General features: G+C 61.3%; 1 protein-coding gene across 1 annotated transcript; it reads left to right on the forward strand.

Annotated features, from left to right (window-relative positions):
• The first annotated feature begins 228 nt into the window (after nt 1-228).
• SSC4D (scavenger receptor cysteine rich family member with 4 domains) lies at nt 229-12,616 on the forward strand. Its single transcript, XM_026050142.1, has 7 exons — nt 229-289; nt 5,509-5,544; nt 6,189-6,581; nt 7,616-7,930; nt 10,671-10,982; nt 11,455-11,532; nt 12,300-12,616. Exons 1-7 carry the CDS (start codon nt 229-231, stop codon nt 12,614-12,616), a joined length of 1,512 nt encoding a protein of 503 aa, XP_025905927.1.
• The last annotated feature ends 8,573 nt before the right edge of the window (nt 12,617-21,189 follow it).

A 21,189-nucleotide genomic window follows, 5' to 3' on the forward strand; every position in this document is an offset into this window, starting at 1 on the left:
TTTTCTGGCAGTCCATCATTTCATGGAGACTTGCAGGTCTAATAGCAGGTCTCCAGCTCTTGGGAAGCTCTGGCTTAGCTTTACATCCTATGGCCTAGCTATGTCCCATCCATGGGATGGGACATGGGTCTCCTCCAGCACATCCTGATGCTCTCACAGTTAGTGCTGCCTCGGTTGGATGGCAGCAGAATTGCTCTAGATCTATAGAGGTGGAATTATAGAATCATTATGGTTGGAAAGGCCTTCGAGATCATCAAGTCCAACTGCAAACCTTTCCACACCATGCCAGGTGCAACACGGAGCAGGATTTAGCCCCCAGATAGATCTCTTTCTGGGTCCCCTTGAGAGCATAAATTAAACAGCACTAGAAATTCACCACTTCAACAGTAATTTATGAAGAGAGCAGTAAATGAAGGGGAAATTGCATCTTATTATTTTTAATCTCTTCCTCATTCTATCCCTGACATTCTCCTGTTTGCTTTCGAGCTTGTCCCAAGGGGGTTGGCACCTCCTCCCTGTCCTCATCAAGTGAGTGACGTTGTCACATCTCATCTGTGCTCCCATGGCCGTGGCTCTGCCTTCCCCTTCCCGAAGGGGAAAGAGGGGACGATTGGGGTCTCACAGGTTGAGCACCCAGATTCCTATGACCTTGCTTGCCAAGAAAGGAAGGAATTGTGTTCAGGATTAGCACAGGAATGGGCTGTGAGCTTGGGCTCTTGCTTTCTCGGAGCTTTTGGATCATCTGGATCTGTGCAAGATCAAGCACTTGAAAGTATTAATCCATCAGAGGTCACTGTGAGGGACCCAGTGATCGAGGTCTGGACAGACGGTTACATTCCTGGGATGGGCTGGGTGGGTGGCTCACATGCAGTCCATGAACATGCACCAGGAGGGGCCGCATCTGGAATCGCTTGGAAAAGAGCAGCAAAGAATTGCTTGCAAGAGTGGCAAAAGATTGGCTGGGAAGGGGCCTAGGAGTTTGTGGGATGGGGAGGCAGCTGCTTCAGGAGAAGAAATCACCTCTTCACCTGACAAAACACACGTGAAGAACTGCTAGGAGCCTAGAAACTCACTGGGAGGTGAGCACGAGAGAGATGAGCCCAAGGTTGGCCAAAGGACCTTGAGACCCTTTAGTGCTTGCCCCACTTGGTCTGCTTTGGCCATGTGTCCCATATATGTCATGTATAGCCCTAATGACTCCTAACACCGGGTCCTCCCGTTCCAGGAGCAGCTGCTGAGCCGCTTCTCCGAGAGCTGGGTGACCGTCCGTGGGACAAGCGAAGAGCCGAAATGAGCGTCGGTGCCTGCCCAGCGACACGGCAGCGAGCGTGGAGGCCAGACGCGTGGGCGCTGCGCGTGCCCTTGATGCCAGCCGCATTGCTCCTGCTCCTCAGCCCTGCTGGTGAGATACCCCCAGTCTAGCAGCACAGGGACAAGCCTTAGGCACTAGAGTTCCTCCTTCTGGCCTTGCCTTTGACCTGCCGAGTGACGTTTCCTTGATGTAGAGGCACAGGCAGGAGTGCCGTGATGTCCCCAGGGTGGGCATGGGTGCGGGCATTGCAAGAGGGAGCCAGTTCCTTTCTCATCTTCTGGCCTGAATGATGCATGATGGCAAGTTCAGCACCAGGGCTGCCTGGTGCCTGGTGGAGGCGGCTCTTGGTGATGGAGGCGATGCAGATGTGAACCTCAGAGCTCATGCCCAGCAGACCCCGGGGCCCTTGGCACTGCCAGGACACACGAAGGCGCTGACAGCCAAGGGACAGGTGCTGCCAAAGCCCATTTGCTTAGAGGCGATGGGCACGATGAGCACATGATTCCCAAAAAACCCACTCCGTTTGGTGTCCTACAGTGCTCCTGGTGGGCACGCAGACAGGAATAATATTAGGAATATTATTAGGGAATATTAGTGCTCCCCAACCTTGTTTATGCTGTTTGGAAAGCATTTAAGTTAAACCTGAAAGAATGATCCCTATTCCAGCCTGCAAGCGTCCACTGCAGAGCTGTGCTAGTGTAATTACACCAGTTTGACTTTATTAGTATAATTATAGCGATGCAGTTGGTAAAACCTTTCCGCCTCAGCAGAGCTCAGGCAAGACAAAGCAAGCTCGAAGCCAGGCAATTAAGGTGTAGTCAGACACTGTAATTGGATTAAATCAGTTTTAAAAGTTCCCACCCCCTCGGCTGGTGCCTCTCCTCCCCGGAGCTCCGAGCTGAGCCGTGGGGACTGTCCCCAGGAGCGTGTTTCGGTGCAGAATTAAAGCAGGTTGGTGCTCGCTCCTGCAACAGTCTCTGATCCGAAGCAGGTGTGTGTCACCTTCAGCCACCTCTGGGGGTGGCAAGGACAGCCCCAGGCTGTTGCGTGTGTTTGGGGTGATGCTGCCCTGGTCTTATGCTGCCTGTCCCCCGGGAGCGCCTGCTCTGCGCTCGGAGCCGCTCCGGGCAGGACCCATGGGCTCCGGCCTCTCCGTCCCTTTGGTGAATGGGCTCAGCTAAGCGATAATGAGGGATGGTTTTTCCTCCCCTTCAGTGGGTTTATTTATAAACGAGCCCTGAAAGGGGCTGTGTTTACTTTGAGCTAGTCTCTCTCCTTTTTTTTTTCTTTCTGGCTTTGTGAAGATGGATCAGAGAAACCTGGGAGGCTTCATCTATTCTGCAGAAATACCATTTTCCTCATTGATGTACAAATATCAGGACAATTTCTTCTGGTCCCTCTTGACTTTGCTGCAGGATGCTCCAAAAGGAGCATTTCAAAGCATTGACTTTGACCCAAGGGTCATGGATGCTGCGTGGTGATCAATGCTACCTCCACCCACGGCGTTTTAGGCACTGGAACGAAACAGATGTTAAAAAAACAGCGCAGAATCAAGCACTTTTCCCCAAAAGCCCTTGAGGTTTTGGTGCTGCGGTGACCTGCAGCCCGGGCATGTGTCCCCAAGGATCCCGACCCGGGTGCTATGGGATTCTCCGCGCGGCAGCTGCCCAGCTCAGCTTGGCTGCAGCCGGTGCTGCTCCGCTCCGCAGCTAATCCCGGGAACGGCTGGCAGGCCGGCCCTGCTGCGTGTTGCTAAGTGATAATTGCCGTGACACGGCTGTTTCACTGCCGTTTCTCAGGGGGCCTCCGCGTCTTTCCTTGATGGCCCTTTTTTGTAGCTGGCTGAACACGCTGCCAGGCTGCATCCGAACAAGGCAAAAGGGACGGCGCGTTCCCGCGCTCGACCTGCCCCTGCGGGTCGGTGCTATCTTGCTTCCCGTGGCCGCGATATCCGCCCTTGCAGTGACAGCCCCTGACTTTTATGGTGCTGCTCCTGGGAGAAAAGACGGAGCTGGAACAAGCTGCACGGGGCTGGCTCGAGCCAGGTGGAGGAAGAGCGGTCACGGAGCCAACAAGGGTTTATTGATGGGCTTCTGGTTGCTATAATTAACGTGGGGAGGTTAATTTGCTTGGAACACGTGGTGCAGAGGGAAGAGGTTTGGAGTCTCCACTTTCAGCTGGAGGCTTTCCGTTCGGGAACGTAGGGCTGGGCTTTGACTCCGGCAAGCCGGGTGCTCACTGAGAAGTGCTCACCATCGAATTGCCTTGCGAGGGGTTGGACCCACCTGGGGGGTCCTGTGGGGTCTGTCCAGCAGCAGGACATGGGGACACCAAGGGCCTCTGGGGTGTTCTGCTTCCCCTGCCCACGGCATTCTTAAGGCTGAGCCGCAAAGCAGGAACTGTCAGGGAATCCATCGGCTTCTCCGGAGCCTCCAGCCCCAACACCCTGTAGGGCTGGCTGCAGCCTGGCCGTGCCAAGCTTGCCCGAAAAACAGGAGTTGGGAAGAAACAGAAGAAGTGCTGGTGTTTCTCATGTCCCCTCTGACCTGGAGCAGCAAGGAACTGTTTTTCTCCGCCTACAAGGTTAGCAATTTGTGAATGAAAGTGAGACTTTTTCTCCTCCCGGGACTCGAGGCAAGCAGGACTCGAAGGGCAGCCCTGCATCTCGTGATGGGGTCACCAACCCGGCGCTGCCCTTGCTGAGCCTCCCGGCAAGCAGGAAGGGGCTGCCTGGCTTTCCAGCAGCCCTCAGCTCAGGAGGGAGAAGCTGCAGCAGCCCGTGGAGGTCACAAGTCACAGTGTCCCAGGGTGCTGCCCACTCCTCCCCGTTGCTGGGAACCAGTTCTGTTTAACTGGGAGAACAAACGAGGAGCCCCTCCTGTCCCCGGCTCCGCAGGGGTTGTGGCAGAGGGTTTCTGAGGCTGCCCCTTGTTAGAGCCTTGGCAGCCCTTCCCGGGCTCCTGTTACCAGAGGGATCAGTTACCAGCAGAGGATTCTTGGCCTGGGCCGTTCTCCTTGCTCCTCTTCACTCTCTCTCCAGTTAAGTCACGTTTTTAATGCCCCTCTTCTCATTTCTCTGGATGCATCCAGGCCATCCCTGCTGCGGCCAAGGGAGAAGGATCCCAAGGGCCTTCTCTTTTCTCTGGTTTCCTGAGAAAACTGAAGCTAGTGGGTCCCTCCATGCTCAGGACCAGGGTGTAAGACATTGCACAAGAACTGTGATTTTTGGGGACTGTATTTGTAGCTTGTAACCAGCCGGTTGTTTTGCTTGGGAGACAAGTGTGTGAGGATGCAGGCTGCTGGTTGGGGCCTGAGTCTCCGTTAACTTCCCTGCTGAGCAGGGGAGCACATGGATACCCCCAGGTGCCGGCACCTCCCAGAGCAGGGTGGCTGGTGCAAGCCCATGGGTGCACATGGGTGTCCTGGTACAGCTGCAGCCCCTCATGCGAGCTGGAAAACGGATCTCACCCTGCTTTGCACAGCCTCAGGAGCAATAACCCGCGTGCTGCAGGGACTGCCTGCAGCTCCCCTGCACGTGCAGGCTGCCCGGGCTGCCTCCGGGGATGCACCGCTACGTGCATGCAGCTATCCAGCTTGCAAAGAGCACTGCCCGCAGGGTGGAGAAGGCATCTAGAAACACCCAGCGCAGCATTTTCCACCAGTAGAGCATCCCTGGGCTTCCTGAGGCAGGCGGAATCGTCTCTCCTCATCCCCACGTCCTCCCCCAGCTTTTCAGGTGGGGAAATGGAGGCCTGGGGAGGAGCACGAGGAGGCATCAATCGAGGAGCAAGCAGGCAACAAAGCCAGGAATAGACACCGAGTCCCCGGAGAGCCGGCCCTGCTGCATCCGCTCGGGCCTGCTGCTGTCACTCCGCGTCTCCATAACGCTGGCGGGGAAACAAGGCCGGGAGGGGAGAGCAGAGAGGGAGAAAAGGCTCCTCCTGCGCGAGAGCATGCGCTGCCGCGGCACGAGCCGGGGTCCACGGAGCTGCTAACAGCGAGCTCCCGTTCCCTGTAAGGAATCCAGAGGGCTGCCCATGCACCAGCGACTGGAGACGTGGATGGTGGCGAGGGGACCTCTGCAGAGCAGCGGGGTCGGTCCTGCAGCGATGCCCTCCCGGCCACCGCGCCGAGCGGCCTCCTCCTGCTGCTGCCAGGGCACCGGGCACATCTAACCCTTCCTTCCTCTGTTGCAGGCAACACCTCCGAGCCTGCCCAGCCGCCACTCCCAGGTGAGAGCTTCCCCTTCGAGCTGTGGGTTTCGTTTGTTTTGAAAGGTTTGTAGTAGAGAAAGATGCATTTCTGTAAAAACGGGGGTTAGGGAATCTCAAAAAGAGCTCAGATTGGTTTTGAACAACAAAACCGCAACAAAAAGCTAAATTTCACTTTAAAAAAAAAAACAGAGATTCTCTATTATCCCAATTCTGCTTGTTATCAGAAGAGGAAAATGTTGCCACCTCCTGCTGACTGCCTGTCATTGTGTCCCTCCTCACGCCCAAGTGAGTCACTCGCTCCACGCTGCACGTCAGGGTCACTGACACACGTGTCCCCTCTCACCAGTGGTTTGAGAAATCATTTCCATGCCACCAGTTCCCGCCCGGGGACGGCTCTGGGCATGTCTGTGGCAGCTAATACCATCTTGCCAATTGCATCTTACCACTTGTCCCCAAAGTCATGTGCCGTGATGCCACACGGCAGCTTCCCCCTTCTCTTGGGAAGCTTCTCGTCTTATGCAGAGCGGTATCAAGCACTTGCACCCAACAGAAACCTGCTTGTCACCATCAAATGGGCAGCAGCAAGTTAGCAGACGACTTGTGTTATAGCTAATGGAGTCGCCTGATTAGTTTAATTAGCAGAAAGCTCTGATTTCCCTCAGAAAGGTTTGGCACCCGCTCCGGGGTATCTCCGGGACAGCTGTGCTCGCCGTCGTTGCCCGCTGAGCGCTCTTTGCGGCCCCTTTTTCCAGAGATTCGCCTTGCCAACGGGCCGAGCCGGTGCCAGGGGCGCGTGGAGCTCCTCTACAACGGCTCCTGGGGCACGGTGTGCGACGACGACTGGGACATCGTGGATGCCAACGTGGTGTGTCGCCAGCTGGGCTGCGGCCACGCCGTCGCCCTGCCGGCCCCCATGACCTTCGGCCAGGGCAGCGGGCCCATCTTCCTGGACAACGTGGACTGCAAGGGCCGCGAGGCGGCTCTGAGCGAGTGCTGGAGCCACGGCTGGGGCATCCACAACTGCTACCACTACGAGGACGTGGCTGTCATGTGCAGTGGTAACCAGGCTAGGCCCCACCGCGGCTAGGAGGGGATGGGGGTGTTAGGAGGGTTGCAGTTAGGAGTCTCTGGAGACCCTCTGGGGTTGCCCGGCAGTCAGTCGTATCTCAGAGCTCCTCCTTGGATCAGTCCAACTGCCTCTATGTCTTCTCTCTACTCCCCTTTTCAATCCAGGTCATCTCTCCATCACTTTGGTGCTCCCCAGGGAGACCAGTCTGCTCTGTATCCCTGCTCCCTGCCAGGTCAGGGGCGTCTCATCCTCTCCAGAGGGATCCATGGGGAAAGAGCACGTGCCCAGCTCCGCTGCTTGCTGAGTCAGCTGCAGCCCAAGTGCTTCTCCACCTCTTGACTGCTTCTCTTTGTATTGCTGAGCTTTTCGGTAGCAAATGTTCCTAAAGGCGAGAAAAGGAGTGGAAAGTGTTTGAACTTGACATGCGAAAGTGGAACACCTCCATGCCAAGCCCTCCGTAGCATCCCCATTTGCTCTTTACCACTGTGGTACAGTTTGTTCATTGGATATAGAATTGTCTGCTGTGTTTCAGCATCGGACATGGGCGTGAGGATGTGCAGACCCCGGAGCCACAGCCGCTCCGTGAATCCGCATTTCCCGCAGAAGGAACTCACGGCATCTCTCCTTTGCAGAGCTCTCGCCCACGCAGGCCAGCGAAGGCCCGACCAGCAGGACTCTCGCGGCCTCCGTGCAGCAAGGGCAAAGTAAGCAGCTCTGCCCCGGCTCCCCTTGCGCACGCTTTGCTGCAAGGATCCTCTTGCGAGAGGCTGGTGGAAAACAGCACTTTGTCCCCAAACCTCCTCCCCCTGCAAGCCTCCAGGAATGAGCCCAAACCCTCCACGTGAGAGGGGAAGCTGTGGGGTCTCCACTTGGGGCCTGCTGCCTCCTATCACAGAGGGTTATGGAGGCAGCCAGGAGATGGAGGTTCCTCACGGGCACCATGAGATCCAGGCTCCCTTTCCGCCCCGGCATGGGTGCCCAGGGTGGGAGCCGCTGTCCCCACGTGCTCTCGCCCCGCAGGGGACGGCAGCATCCGCCTGGTGAGTGGCGCCGACGGCTGCCAGGGCCGCGTGGAGATCTTCTACCGCGGCCACTGGGGCACCGTGTGCGACGACGACTGGGGCCTGAGTGACGCCGGCGTGGTGTGCAGGCAGGTGGGCTGCGGCCAAGCCCTCCATTCCAAGAGCAACGCCTATTTCGGCTACGGCACGGGCCACATCCTCCTGGACAACGTCAACTGCGACGGCAGCGAGCCCTTCCTCGCTGCCTGCTACAGCCTCGGCTGGGGCATCCACAACTGCGGCCACCACGAGGACGCCGGGGTCATCTGTGCAGGTAGCGGAGCCCCGGGGACCATCCCCGCGCTGGGGGAAAATGGGGGGCTCCAAAGGGGAACGGAGCCATGGAGGGGCACCAACACGGCAGGTCAAGCACGCAGGTCCTCGGGGAGCTCCTGGCCGCCGCAGCATCCCTTCCCTTACCTGCATGTGGGATGAACCGCAGCACGGAGCGGCTGGGCCGTGTCTGAGCAGCATCGTGCAAGGGAAACGGCTCTGCCTGTGGTTTCCCTGCTCTCCTTGATGCAAAACAAGCTGCCTGGCTCGGAAGCCAGCGAGCGGCTGCCAGCACAGGGGCCCGCTGCCCGGCCTGCCTTTCTCCTCTCCTCTCTAAATTATGTATTTCTGTCATTATCTGCTGATTACCATTTATAATGTTAATAATCCCCCTGAATTCCCTCATTATCATGGCTAATGACTGAAGCACTGAGTGCCACTGCTCTTGCTTGGCCTCTGTTAACCAACAAAGCGGCTGATGGGGCAGGAATGGGCAATTTGCCCCAGTCGCTGCTTTCTTACCCCAATCCTTTGAGCTTCCTCCGTCCCCTTGGCACCAGCTTGGGAGGCTTGGAAAAAACAAGGTCTGCTTGCTGGGATCCCACCACGAGCATGCCTTGAGCCTGAGAAATTCCAGCTCCAGCCATTCTCTTACCAGCTAAGCACTAAAGCCAAGTGCCCCTGGTGCCAGTGGCAATACCTGGGTAAAGGGGGTCTATCCTGCTGCCTCCAGACCCTGTTCACCCGTGTCCTGCTTCTCATGATGGAGCTGGAGAGCTCTCCGTGTGCTCCCTGCGCGCGTAACCTCCGCCCCTCCGCTTGCTGCAGGGCTGGACGTGTCCACGGTCACGTCCTTCACCACCTCGGCGGCCCCGGAGCACGCAGAGACGCTCACGGCCACGGCCACGGGTGGGTAGCACAGCCCTGGCGGAGGGGCAGCGCCTCCTCCTCCTCCTCCTCTTCCTCCTCGTGGGGTTTGTCCCGAGGGCGCCGTGCCCCGCGCCGGGCGGGCGCAGGGGGCGGTGGCCGTGGGCGCTGCGCCCCAGCGCCCGCCCGTGCCCCTGTGCTCGGCTCAGCAGCCACGGACGAGCGCGAGCAGCCCTCGCCGGCCACCGAGGCGCTCACCACGGCTCTCCTCACCCTGGAGCAGGACAGTAAGTGTGCGGCTGCCCCAGCGTGTGCCGGGCTTCCTCCTGCCAGGCCTGTCCGCAGCCTCAGGAGCTCCCTTCACTAGCCCGAGGTGCAGACCCGGCACTGCCCCGCTCGGCAGCGCCCGCGTGGCACCGATCCCGGTGGGTGGGTGCTGCAGCACGTGGGCCCCCTCCATCACCAGCGTGCCCCGAAACAAGGGCAGCAGCTGCCAGGGCGCTGCCGAGCCCCCGGCTGCAGCGGGAACGTGCCCTGCACCCCCAGAGCTCACCCCGAGCCTTGGGGGTCTTCCCCCGGCACCCGGAGGGTCTCCGTGCCCTCCGTGCCCTGTCCTCTAAGGGCCCCGTGTCCTAGTGCTCAGTCCTGTCCCCACGAGCTCTCCCGCTCCCCCTGGGCTCACCCTGCGCTCCAGGGGTGCGCACACCCCTAGGTGCTCCCATAGGGGATCTGCCAAGGCACGCCCCATACCCCCAGGGCTCACCCCATGGTCCCACGGGTCACCCTACACTGCCAAGGGGCATCGCGTGTCCCCAGGGCTTACCCCGCATCCCCAGGGCTCACCTCATGCCCGCAGAGGGTGCCCTGCATTCCCAGGGGATCCCCCAGCTCCCCAGCGCCCACCTCTCGCCCCCATGGGTCACCCCATGCTGCCAGGGGACCACCCCTCAGCCCCAGGCATCCTTTGGGGGTCACCCCACACACCCAGAGGGTCACCTCACAACCCGAGGGGCTCACCCCACATCCCCAAGGCTCACCCCACACCCCATGGATTACCCCCTGCTGCCAGGGGATCATCCCCCAGGCATCCCTAGAGAGTCAGCCCGCATCCTTAGGGGCCATCCCATGCCCCTCGGGGCTCACCCCCACACCCCATGGGCTACCCCACACTGCCAGAGGACTACCCTGCTTCCCCTCTGCAGCCCCAGGGGGTCACCCCACCTCTCCAGGGCTCAGGTAGCACCCCCCCGGTTTACCCCTGTGCCAGGGGATCACCCCCCTGCCCCTCAGGTATCCCTAGAGGGTCACCCCACATCCCAAGGACATCGTCCCACTTTCCCAGGGGCTAACTCCACATTCCTAAGGGCTAGCCCCACACCCCTAGATCATGCCACATTCCTAGATCACCCCACATTCCCAGGGCCTAATCCCACACCCTTAGATCACCCCACATCCCTAGATCACCCCACATTCCCAGGGCCTAATCCCACACCCCTAGCTCACCCCACTTCCCAAGATCACCCCACATTCCCAGGGGTTCACCCCACACCCCTAGCTCACTCCCCATTCCCAGGGGCTAACTGCGCTCCCCAGGGCTCACCTCACACCGCTAGATTGCCCCATATTCCCAGGGGCTCACCCCACACCCCTAGCTCACTTCCCATTCCCAGGGGCTAATCCCACACCCCTATCTCACGCCCCACATTCCCAGGGGCTCACCCCACATCCCCACACGCCGCGGGCCACCCCCTGGTTCCAGGGTCTCCCTTCTCCCCGCCGCGCCCCCGGGGTGTCACCGCGTGCCCCCAGCGGATCCCCCGGTGGCGGGACAGCGTGTGGCGGTGCGGCGTGTGCCGTGCGGGGCCCGTCCGCAGGCAGCAGCGTGCGGCTGGCCAACGGCAACGGGAGCTGCCGCGGGCGCGTGGAGGTGCGGCACGGCGGCGCCTGGGGCACCGTGTGCGACGACGACTGGGACCTGGCGGACGCGCGCGTCGTGTGCCGCGAGCTGCGCTGCGGCGCCGCGCTGGCCGCGCCGCGCCTCGCCGCCTTCGGCTACGGCAGCGGGCCCGTGCTGCTCGACAACGTGGGCTGCGGCGGCGGCGAGGCGCGCCTGGCCGACTGCTTCCACCTGGGCTGGGGGCAGCACAACTGCGGCCACCACGAGGACGCCGGCGTCGTGTGCCGCGGTGAGCGAGGGCGCCCGCGCTGGCAGCTTGCTGGGAATCACGGGATCATTGTGGTTGGGAAAGACCTTCAAGGTCGTCGAGGCTGGCCATAAACCCATCCCTGCCATGGCCATGAAACCAGGCCCCCAAGTGCCTCCTCCACACATTTATTAACACTCCGCAGGATGCGTCTACCTGGGTCATGTGTTCCCATGTTTCACCGCTCCTTCTTCATGACTCTTCTGTTTGGGGAGGTGGTGTCAGATCCCGCTGCCCAGGGCCATGTCAGGGCTCCCTCACAGCCTTCCCAGTGGCTTTGGAGTGCCAAAAGACGCTAGGTCTACCAAGGGTCTTGGCCCCACGCTGACCATGGGGACGGAGCCCACGCCTGTCCTCTGCAGGCCACACACTGTTGTGCTGGGCCTCCAACGTGGCCCTGGAGAGCACAGCTCCCTCCTTAGTCCCTTTTCTCCCCCTCTCCCTGCTGTGCCAGGCCCTGACGACTCAGGGGGTGACTCCCAAGAAGCTACTTTCACAACCACCACGTTGGCCCCGACTCATCCCGAGGATGGTAGGTATCTTGCGCGGCCAGGAGGGCTGCTGGGAGAGGGTTGGAGCTACGCCTTGGTGGAGAGTAGACACGGAAGTGGTTTGCGAGGAGGCCAGCAGCTCTAACGGCGGCTGGAGTGCCCATCCGCAGCAGCCCAGTTGTGGGGGACAAAACCTGCCCTCGCGGCTCTCCCAGCAACATTAAACTGTGTGTCTCGGAGCAGAACACCCCTGCCTGCTGCTGCCACCTCCTGGTCCTTGCAGTGTCCCCAGAGGGGGCAAGGCAGGTAGCACACGGGTGGGGGCATGGCACCAACGTTGCTGAGCCAGCAGCACAACCTGCCCCTCCTCGAGCCTGAGCTTGTGCTTCCCAGCTCCAAGCGCTGGTCCCTTGCTTCTCCCCACCATGACTCTTTTGAGGTCAGACCCAGCTCTGATGTGACCTGTGGGCATCCTCAGCAAGGAGGTGACACCAGTGCTGTGCGGAGCAGCACCCAGCTGCCCTGCCGTGGAGAGGCTGCCTGGAAAAGCAGGACAGACTGCAGCCTGCTGCAAGGAGCACCCTTCCCCACAGCCATGGGAAAGCAGCCCCCTTGGCAGCTAGTAATTACGGATAATTAATGATGGGGCTGAAGGAGCGGCAGCTCCTCGCCCTGCTCCAGGGCAGCAGGACAGATCCGTAGGGTGCAAGAAGTCCCAGACAGATCCGTAGGGTGCAAGAAGTCCCGCAGAGCAGCGGCCGTGCCCCGAGGGCGCCGTGGCCGCCCCACCGCGCTGTCCCCTCCGCAGGCTTCCTGCGCCTGGTGAACGGCAGCCACCGGTGCGAGGGCCGCGTGGAGATGTTCTACCTGTCGCAGTGGGGCACGGTGTGCGACGACGCGTGGGACCTGCGCGACGCCGGCGTGGCGTGCCGGCAGCTGGGCTGCGGGCGCGCCGTGGCCGCCTGGGGCGAGGCGCGCTACGGCCAGGGCGCCGGCTACATCTTCCTCGACAACCTCAAGTGCAAAGGCACCGAGGCCTCGCTGCTGCGCTGCTCCCACATCCGCTGGGACGTCCACAACTGCGACCACTCGGAGGACGCCGGGGCGCTCTGCAGCCTCCGATGACCGTCCCGGGGACGCTCCCGGGAGCTGGCACAGGTACAGGGGGGACGCTGGGATGCCACCGGGCTTGCACGCGTGTTCGTGCGAGGGCTGCATCCATCCTGGAGCTTTCCTTGTCCTCCCCTCTGTGAGCTGGACGTGGGCAAGCCTGGAGGATTGAGTGCTCGGACATGCCAGGGTGGTGGAGGAGATGGGGAGCGTAGGAGGGTGCCCAGAGCAGGGACTTGCCTTGGGAGGTGGGGTGGGACCCAGGGGAGCGGGATGGAGCCCTGGGTGCTGCAGGTGTATGCAAGGAGATGGAGGGGAGGCAGCGCCTGCCGGGGAGGAGTCCCGGGACTCCAAAGGGCTTTTTAATCTAGCCGGAGAAAAGCAAGAATATAAATCAAACAGACAGGAGCCACTGCCAGGCACATTTAAATGAGACATTAGGTGTGTTTCTAGCCCAGTTTCCCAGGGAAATGAGGCTTAGGCAATCACGTCTGCACGCGTGTGTCTGTCTCCTGAATCTGTTGCTGACTTCACCCATGTTGGACAGAAGGCTGTAGGTCTCCGAGCTCGTGTGTTCCCATTAATGCCTTTAAAATAGGCAGCGGGCAGACGAGAAGGCCTCTCCTGAACGGGAAAAACCTACTGAGCTCAACACTTTATAAGACATCAGAGAATCCACACTGGTGAAGCCAGGCTTTCCGCACTCCCTGTGCGCTCCAATGGGAGCCACCCACCACAGCGGGACCAGGCCCAGGCTCTAGGGCTCCCTGTCAGAAACCTGGAGCATTTGCCTCCCTGCCTGTCCCTGCTGGGGACAAGGTGCATGGTTGGAGCTTCATGGGTGAAGTTGAAACTTTTCCCTCTAGGCCTCCTTTTGGGGAGAAAAAAAGAAAAAAACACAAAACCAAAGCTGTTTGTGGTGTGAAATTGGGTTGGTTTCACCCACCTCATTTAAAAGATGAGAGAAAAATGGATTTTCTGCTCTAAAATACACTGGAGCTTTTACTTGGGAGATGCAAAACTGGGATGAAATAAAACCCCAGAATCTTCCAGCTGCTCGGAAATGAGTTGCTGGCACTTTCAGTTTGCTTTGCAAAACACCCAGTGATCAAAATATGAGAGTTTGGGGGCTTTTTGTGCCGCTTTGGTTGGAGGAATAACCCAAAGCAGCCCCAAAGTGCAGCGGACGCTTCCCCGGGGTCCCGGCGTGGGCACTGCCGTGGGGCTCATGCCGCCCGCCTTGCAGCAAAGCCCCTTTCCCTCCTCAGGGCCCTGGCACCATCCTGCGCAGCCCAGGCCCCAGCGGGCACCAGGACGTGTCTGTGACTCCCTCGGGAACCGGCGACACCGTCTTTTCCACTTGCGTTTACTGGGGGCGAGGGAGGGGAAGGGGCCGCTGGGCCCCAGGGTGGCTCCCGGCTGCTCCCTCGGTCCGATTTGTACAATTCTGCCAATCTCGAGGGCTTGTGCACATTCCAAGTTTTCCCCTTTTCTTACGCATTTTGGGCGTTTGTTTTGTGAATAAATAAAAGCCCATTTAAGGTGTGCTGAGAACGGGCGCGCTCATTCCCCTCGGAGAACCTCAAGGACACGACGATGGCAAATGGCCCAGGAGCAGGTGCCGAGGTGGGAGCAAAGGGAGCACAGGGCTCCGTGGTGGCTGCAGGAGGCTGCAAAGCCCTCAATTCCTGCCCTGCTTGGCCCTTCCCAAAGCCCTCAATTCCTGCCCTGCTTGGCCCTTCCCAAAGCCCTCAATTCCTGCCCTGCTCGGCCCTTCCCAAAGCCCGCAATTCCCGCCCTGCTCGGCCCTTTCCGGCGCTCCGGGCTGCCTTTGCCGGGCTCGCGTGGGCGGCGCCGCCGGCTCTGTGGTGCTCAGGGCGGCGTGGCCGGCCGGCAGTGCACGTTCCCGCCGGAGCGCCGGCGCCGCGGGAGCAGCCTGGACGCGGCAGTGGCTGCAGTGTGGGGAGGTGCCGGTGCTTTCAGCGCTGCGCCGCTCCGAGGATGCTCCCGAGCCCCCGGGAGGCTCCGTTCCCGCACGCTGGCCATGAGCAGCGGGATAACATCCCACCTTGCTCCCGGCCGGGAGTTCCACCTGGGGGGGAGGCTGAGGCACCGGAGCCTCTTGCAGCCCTTCGCATCAGGCGCGGGCCGAGCTGCAGCCGGGTGCTCCCCCTGGGCAGGGAGCGTGGAAATGATCTGGTTTCTCCCTTTCCAGGCTCCAGCGCGGCCGCCTGTCCTGCTTACAGGGCAGCTGCCGGGGCCCGCTGGGCACCGAGGGGATGGAGCGGGGGCTCCCTAATGGGGAGGGATGGGATGGGATGGGATGGGCACCGGGGCGCCCGGGGGCGGCTTTGGCTGCTCCTGCCCGTGCTGCACATCCCTCCTTGCCAGCGGCAGCCCGGCCAGCAAAGGGTTTGCAGGCGGGGACGCTGCCGCAGCCGCCTCCGCCCCCGGCAGCCTCTGCAGTGCTGCTTGCTTCCTCACGGGAATGGGAATGGGAACGGGAACGTGCCAGCGCGGGGCTTCCCCCACTCCTTGGCTCGGCGCAGCCGGAGGAGCGGGAACTGCAGCCCCGGATGGGATCAGGACAGGGAGCAGCCGGGAGCTGCAGGGGCCGGGTGCTGCCTCCAGCGTCTCGCTGCAGAGCCCGGCCGAGGCCGGAGCGCCCCGAGCCTCCTTCCTTCTTGCCGAGCTCAGCTGTTCCTCCCTCCCTGCCTTTCCTCTCCCTCCGGCCCGGAGCAGCTGTAGTTCTGCTCTGATCGATGCCATCGATTGCTTCCCTTCTCCATCGCGGCAGAAGAGCCGGTGCGGGGGGGGCTGGAGGCCGGGGGGAGGCCAGGGAGCGGGATGAATATTTCACGAGGCCCTGGCAAAAGCTGGGGTTATTTTGGGGCTCGGATTTATGGCCTATTAGGAATAAGGAATGAGTCTGTGCTGGGGAGAGGAGACCCATTAATCCGGGCTGAAGGAGCACAAATGAGCAAGGGGAAACGGAGGAGGTTTTAATTATTTCGCCGGGCTCCAGAGGAGCATCGCGGGCGCCGGGCAGGTGGTCGGCGAGCGGCTCCGCGGGAAGCGGGGCCCGGGAAGGCCGTGGGAAGCGGCGTGAGGCCAGCGGATGGTTTGGGGGCTCCTCCCTGGGCGGCGAGGGCTCCATGGGGTGCCCTTCCCAGCCCTGGGCCTGCCACGTGCCTGCCGGGCAAGGCCGCGTGGGCCGGTAACCGGAGCGGCCGGGGAGCCCTGGCCCGAGGCAGCCCCGGCCCGGACGCTGGGGCCCACAGCACCGCCTGGGTGCCCTTGGGCTGCGTCCGCTGGGGGCCTTAGTGCTGGCTGTCCCTGTGCTTCGCGTGCCTCAGTTTCCCCAGCGCTGCACGGAGCTGGTGTCCAGGGCCCGGCTCTCTATCCTGGAATGGGGCAATGCCCCCGGCACCCACAAGGTTATTTGGGTGCGTGGGGACGTGGCGGCTCCCAGGCTTTGGGGGCAGCTCGTGCCCGGGTGCAGCTCTGCCCCGTCCCCACCGCGGCTGCTCCAGGGGGTCCAGGGCCACGGGGGGTGCCCAGCGCCCCCCCCAGCATCGCGTCCCCCCCGGCGCCGCTGCCCGGCCGCGCCGCGCGGTGACGTCAGCCCACCGGAGCCGGCGGCTATTTTGGGAACTGCAAAGTCACTGGTGCAATTAGTGCGCCGGCACCGGCGGCGGCGCCGCGGAGCCTGCGGGGCCTCTCCCTGCGCCCGCGGCCTCCCGCCGGGCCCACCTTGCAAACGGGCCCGGCCCTCAGCTCCCCGTTCCCTTTTTCCTCCGTTTTTTTCCACTCCCCATCCGGAGCGGCCGGCGTGGGAGCTAGTGGTGAAGCGCTTCCCATGGCGGTGCCCACGGCTCTGTGGCTCCGGGCGCTCACACAGCGCGAGGGCACCCGGGATGCTGCGTGGGGGGACGAGGCAGGTGCCTCCCAGCCTCAGGCGCCAAAAATCGGCAGATTGCTTTAAAAATCCCCGGAGCTGCCCACGTGACCCCCGCGCCCCATCCCCCACAAGAAAGGAGAGAAAGGGAAAAATATCCTTTTCCCTAAAGCCTGGAAAAGGCTGGAAAGGGGCTGCGGGCGCCGGGTGTCCGCAGCAGCCCCGTGCAGGGGCCGGGCCGCGGGGGCACCACGGAGGGCAGCGGGCAGCGGCGCCGCACGGGCCGTGCTGACTCACGCTGCGGAGCCGCGGGCAGCTCCTGATGGCCCCGGCGTGGATGGGACACCCTGGAGAGGATGTGACACCCCGAGGTGGATGGGACACCCCGGGGTGGATGGGACGGCCCTGGGGTGCCTGGGGTACATGTGACACCCCGGGGTGGATGTGACACCTCAAGGTGGATGTGACACCCCGGGGCAGGGAGCCGGTCACTGCCTGCGCCTTGCAGCCAGCCCCGCACCCCCGGCCCTCCCCTCGGAGGACAGGGTGCCCAGGACAGGGTGCCCGCGGCGGGTGTCCCCATCCCCACTGCAAGGTGACCCCGGCACCAGGATGGCCCCCAGTCTCCCTGCCAGCTCCCAGCCCCACGTCAGGCCCATAAGGAAAAGGCAGGATCCCATGACAGAGCGAAACAGAGGCAGGATCCTGGCAGCCCTCGTGGCTCCAGGGGACCCCATGGGGCCCCCATAGGGCAGGGGCGCCCATGGGTGCTGGTCTCCCTTCCCGGGGCGCCCGCGGCTGTTTCTAGGCCGCCGCCGCGCGCCGTCTGGGCGGTATTTATACGGCTCCTTAAATAAGAGCTGCCGCCCGCGCCAGCCCCGCTCGCCTGCTGAATTATTAACGCGGCGGAGGCGGCGAGGCCGAGCCCGGCCCCCGCGCCCGCCGCGCGCCCCGCCGCCTCCCGAGGCCGCCGAGCCGGGGGGTATGGAGGAACGGGGACAGGGAGGGACGGGGCCGTGCCGGCTGGTGGCCCCAGCTCCTGCGCCACTGCCACGCCATGTGCCACCCACCAGGGCCACGGCCCCATCTCCATCCCCGGCCCCATTCCCATCCCTGTCTGCATCCCTGTCTCCATCCCCGTCTGCATCTCCACCCATCTCCATTCCCAGCAGCGAGGAGGAGCCGCATCCCAGGGTGGGAGGGAGCTGGTGCTTGGCACCCATAGGGCGTTGGGGAGCCCCGCTCTGCCATCCTGCTGCGGGTGCTGGGATTTGCTGGGAAATGCCCCATTCTTCCTGTGTGCTCCCGGGAAGGCCGCTGGGCACGTGCGGGTGAGCAGGGCTAGTGACAGCAAACGGCACCAGAGCATTCCCCTCGGAGCTACCGGCACCGGAGCATCCCCCCTTGGAGCATCCATCACCGGAGCAGCCCCCTTGGAGCTCGGGAGAAGAGCCCCGAGGTGCCTCCAAACCCTCTGCGCACGTTTGAGAAGCGAGGCCAGCAAGGACGTGGGGAGCGGGACTCGTCTTCCTGCTGCAGCAGTTCCCACAGTGGCACCCGTGGGTGCTCCACAATTATTCCAACCTTACAGAATAAGGGCTATTCGTTTTAGGGGGGGACATCTGCAGAGCAGGCCCCCATCCTTGGGGTGTTTGGAACTTCCTGAAGCCGGTCTGGATCCGCGACTGGCAGAAGTGGGAGGAGGCTGCGCGGGATTCCGGAGCAGGGAAAACCTCCCCCCCCAAGGCTGCCTCCCCCGAGCAATCCCAGTCCGTAAAGCGGAGTAATTAAGTGGCGCGACAAGAACTGATTTATGTCGCAGAGCCCCCAACGGGGCCTGGGTTCACTGCAGATAAAAATTATGGCAAAATCGCTATTCCGAAGAATTTACAGCGTTATGAATATTGCATTCTGGCCTGTGATGGGGAAGGGAATCGTCCGCATTGTGATATTTATTTATCGCTATGGTGCTTTGACAGGTATAAATCAGCATTGGTGCGGTTGCCATAAATAGGCAGAGCTGCAAGAATTCGGCCTAGCTGAGAATCTGCCTCATTTATGTAAAATACTAGAGAAATGTCATAAGGTTTGCATGGAGAGGCATTATTTTTTATTAGGCCAGAAGATATATTTGGAAAAAAAAAACAGACAAGCTTCAAGGCACACAAGCTCTTCTTCAGGTCTAGACTTGTGTTAAATACCACGTGTGAGAATACGGCAGTTGTACCCCAGTATTATCTTCTGGCAAGTTAGAGCAGTGATATATTTGACACAAGGATTGAAACATCATTCAGAACAGGCTAGAAAACCTCAGGAACAGCAGCCAGCTCCTGCCCGGGCCACACACGCAGAGCTCTGGTTTTATTGGGGCTGGATTGTGCCTTGTTTGGCTGGGAGGGCAGAGGACCTGCCCTCACCAGCGGGTCTCGCTGCCGCCTTTCTCTCTTAGCTGGAAATCTTGAGTTTGCAAGATTTCTCTTAGGTTGGAACGTGGTTTTTTGGGCATTTTTTTCCCCGTAAGCTTTGCAGAGCACTGCACACAAAGGGGAGCTGGTATCTTCCAGCATTTCCAAAGACCTCCGGACTTGATGAGAAGTAGTCAGAAAAGTGAGTGCCACATCCCGGGACCCACCAGCTACTTCCATGTTCCCCGGCGTTCTGCGCATCCCTGTTTTCTCAGACCTGCCCCCCAAAGCTGGCATTGCCGGGAGCACCCTAAAAACAGGACAGCGAGTGGTGCTGAGCCCTCCAGCGCCTCGCCAGGAGGATGAATGTGCCATTATGGCCAAGGAGGAATAAACCACCCTTGTCCCCGGCGCTCCCGCTGAGGAGGCCGCCTTGGTAAACAAAGGCAGGGCACAATGGGTCCCACATCCCGGAATCACGAGCGCGGCGTGAGGCCCGATCCCCGGCGGGGCAGCGACTCTGGCCCCTGCAGACAGGGGTGGATTTGGGGCAAATAGCTTAAGAATCCGGCTCACTTGGGTGTCAGCAGCCCCGCACGACAGGAAAACTTCCCATTTTCACATGCTGAGAAAGGGGAAACATCCAGCAGGGGAAAATACCTTTGGGAAGGTGAGTGAGGGGGGAAAAGGCACAATCATAACACGATTTCTCTCCACAGAGCTCGTTATCCATTTCTAGAGCTGGGCGTTTTAAGCGTGCACGGGCCTTGCACAGTGTCTGGGCAAAACCAGTTTGAAGCTGCAGGTTTAATACTTGCTTTGGTAGGAATCTGTGACTTTGCCCAAGCCTAAACAGCAGCCGCTTCTCCCAAGGTATCCACGTGCCCGTGGGTGCTCTGGGAAGGGCTGAGCACGGATGTGGGACACGCGGGATGGAAAAATGCACATTGGCACAGCCTGGCCTTTGTGGGACCAGGGAGAAAGCACCTCTATCTCCATCAGCGCTCTGCCTTTCATTAGACCCTTTTCCTTTTCCATGCTGCTGGAGCGTCCTCTAAATATTGCTTTATCTATAGGCTTCTTAGGGAAAATAATAAAAAGGCTCTCTTATGGTTTCTAATGGAACTCCTAATGTGCAGGAAAGCTCTCTTAGGCCGCCAGTGAACATGCATTTTTATTTCATTTGTTATTGATGAGCTAGCGTAGCACACTTGTGAGCTGGCTGCTCATAAATTATAGAGCGTTACTGCTAAGGAGGGCTGCTCTCCTCCGCAGGCTGTTCAGAAAGACCCCTGCCCTGCAGCCTGGGGAAGGAAAAGCGGGAAATGCCGAGTGTTCGCTGCATATCCCGCTGTGTATCCCAGGCGCGTGACTCAGCACTGGCACGGCATCCCCTATGGATACACCTGGAAGCACCTTCGGGGGCTATGGACCAGCATTGGATGAGTCTTTCCCAGTGCGGTAACACTTTGCTCTTCCAAGCAGGAATTCACAGATTGGGATTCCTGGCTCCATGTGCAACGTGGCACCAGGCAGCACTGCATGCTCAGGAAGCAGGAGCCGGGCAGCAAAATTCCTCAGATTCGCTTGAAAAACAGGGAGATTGAAACCCAGACTCTTCTAGTTTGCCCGTAGTTCAGACTTCTGAAGACCCTGGGTTTCTGTTTTCCACTCGGCTCAGTGGCCAAACAGGGCCGTGAACAAGTCGTGTCCGGGCTCAGGCTGACACAGGATCAGACCTGCCGTGGGGACGGAGAGCGACCTGCAGCCCTGCGTGCAGCCTCGCGTGGCACCACGGGCCAAGGTGGCTGCACGAGGGCCGCCCGAGGCAGCGAAGGCGCCTCTGCGTCTCGCTCCGTTGCGGGACCCCTGCGCCCTGGAGCTGCGAGGAGCCGCAGGGATGGGCAGAGCCATCCTCCCACGGGACACGCTCGCAGCAAGGGCCGCGGGCCGCCGCCATGCCCGGGCCCGCGCGGCGGCCATGTCCTGCGGGGCGGCACCATGGCGGCCGCCCGTCCCGCGCCGGGCGGGCCGCGGGGCTCGGCGCCCCGCACCGCACCGCAGCCCGCCGTGAATCAGCAGCGGCCCCGCCGCACGGCGGGGGCGGGGAGCGCGCGGCGGCCAGGGCGGCCACGCCGCTGACAGCGAAGGGCGGACGGGGCGGGGAGGGAACCATCTTGTCGTGAGGAGGAACGGGTTGTGTGTGGGGGGGGAGCGCGCGCGGGGCACGCCGGGAAATGGAGTCTCGCGGGCAGCGGCGGGCGGCGGCGGGCGCGGCGGCGCGG

This window comes from Nothoprocta perdicaria, unplaced genomic scaffold (genome assembly GCF_003342845.1).
Source record: "Nothoprocta perdicaria isolate Ctin4 unplaced genomic scaffold, notPer1 scaffold_66, whole genome shotgun sequence".
In the NCBI taxonomy this organism is placed as follows: Eukaryota; Metazoa; Chordata; class Aves; order Tinamiformes; family Tinamidae; genus Nothoprocta; species Nothoprocta perdicaria.

Excerpts from the sequence above, each read along its gene's own strand:
- SSC4D (XM_026050142.1), top strand. The coding sequence starts at position 229 with ATGGTTGGAAAGGCCTTCGAGATCATCAAGTCCAACTGCAAACCTTTC. Across the intron at positions 290-5,508 it reads ACCTTTCCACACCATGCCAG|GCAACACCTCCGAGCCTGCC; the intron begins GTGCAACACGGA and ends CCTCTGTTGCAG. Across the intron at positions 10,983-11,454 it reads CGCCGGCGTCGTGTGCCGCG|GCCCTGACGACTCAGGGGGT; the intron begins GTGAGCGAGGGC and ends CTGCTGTGCCAG.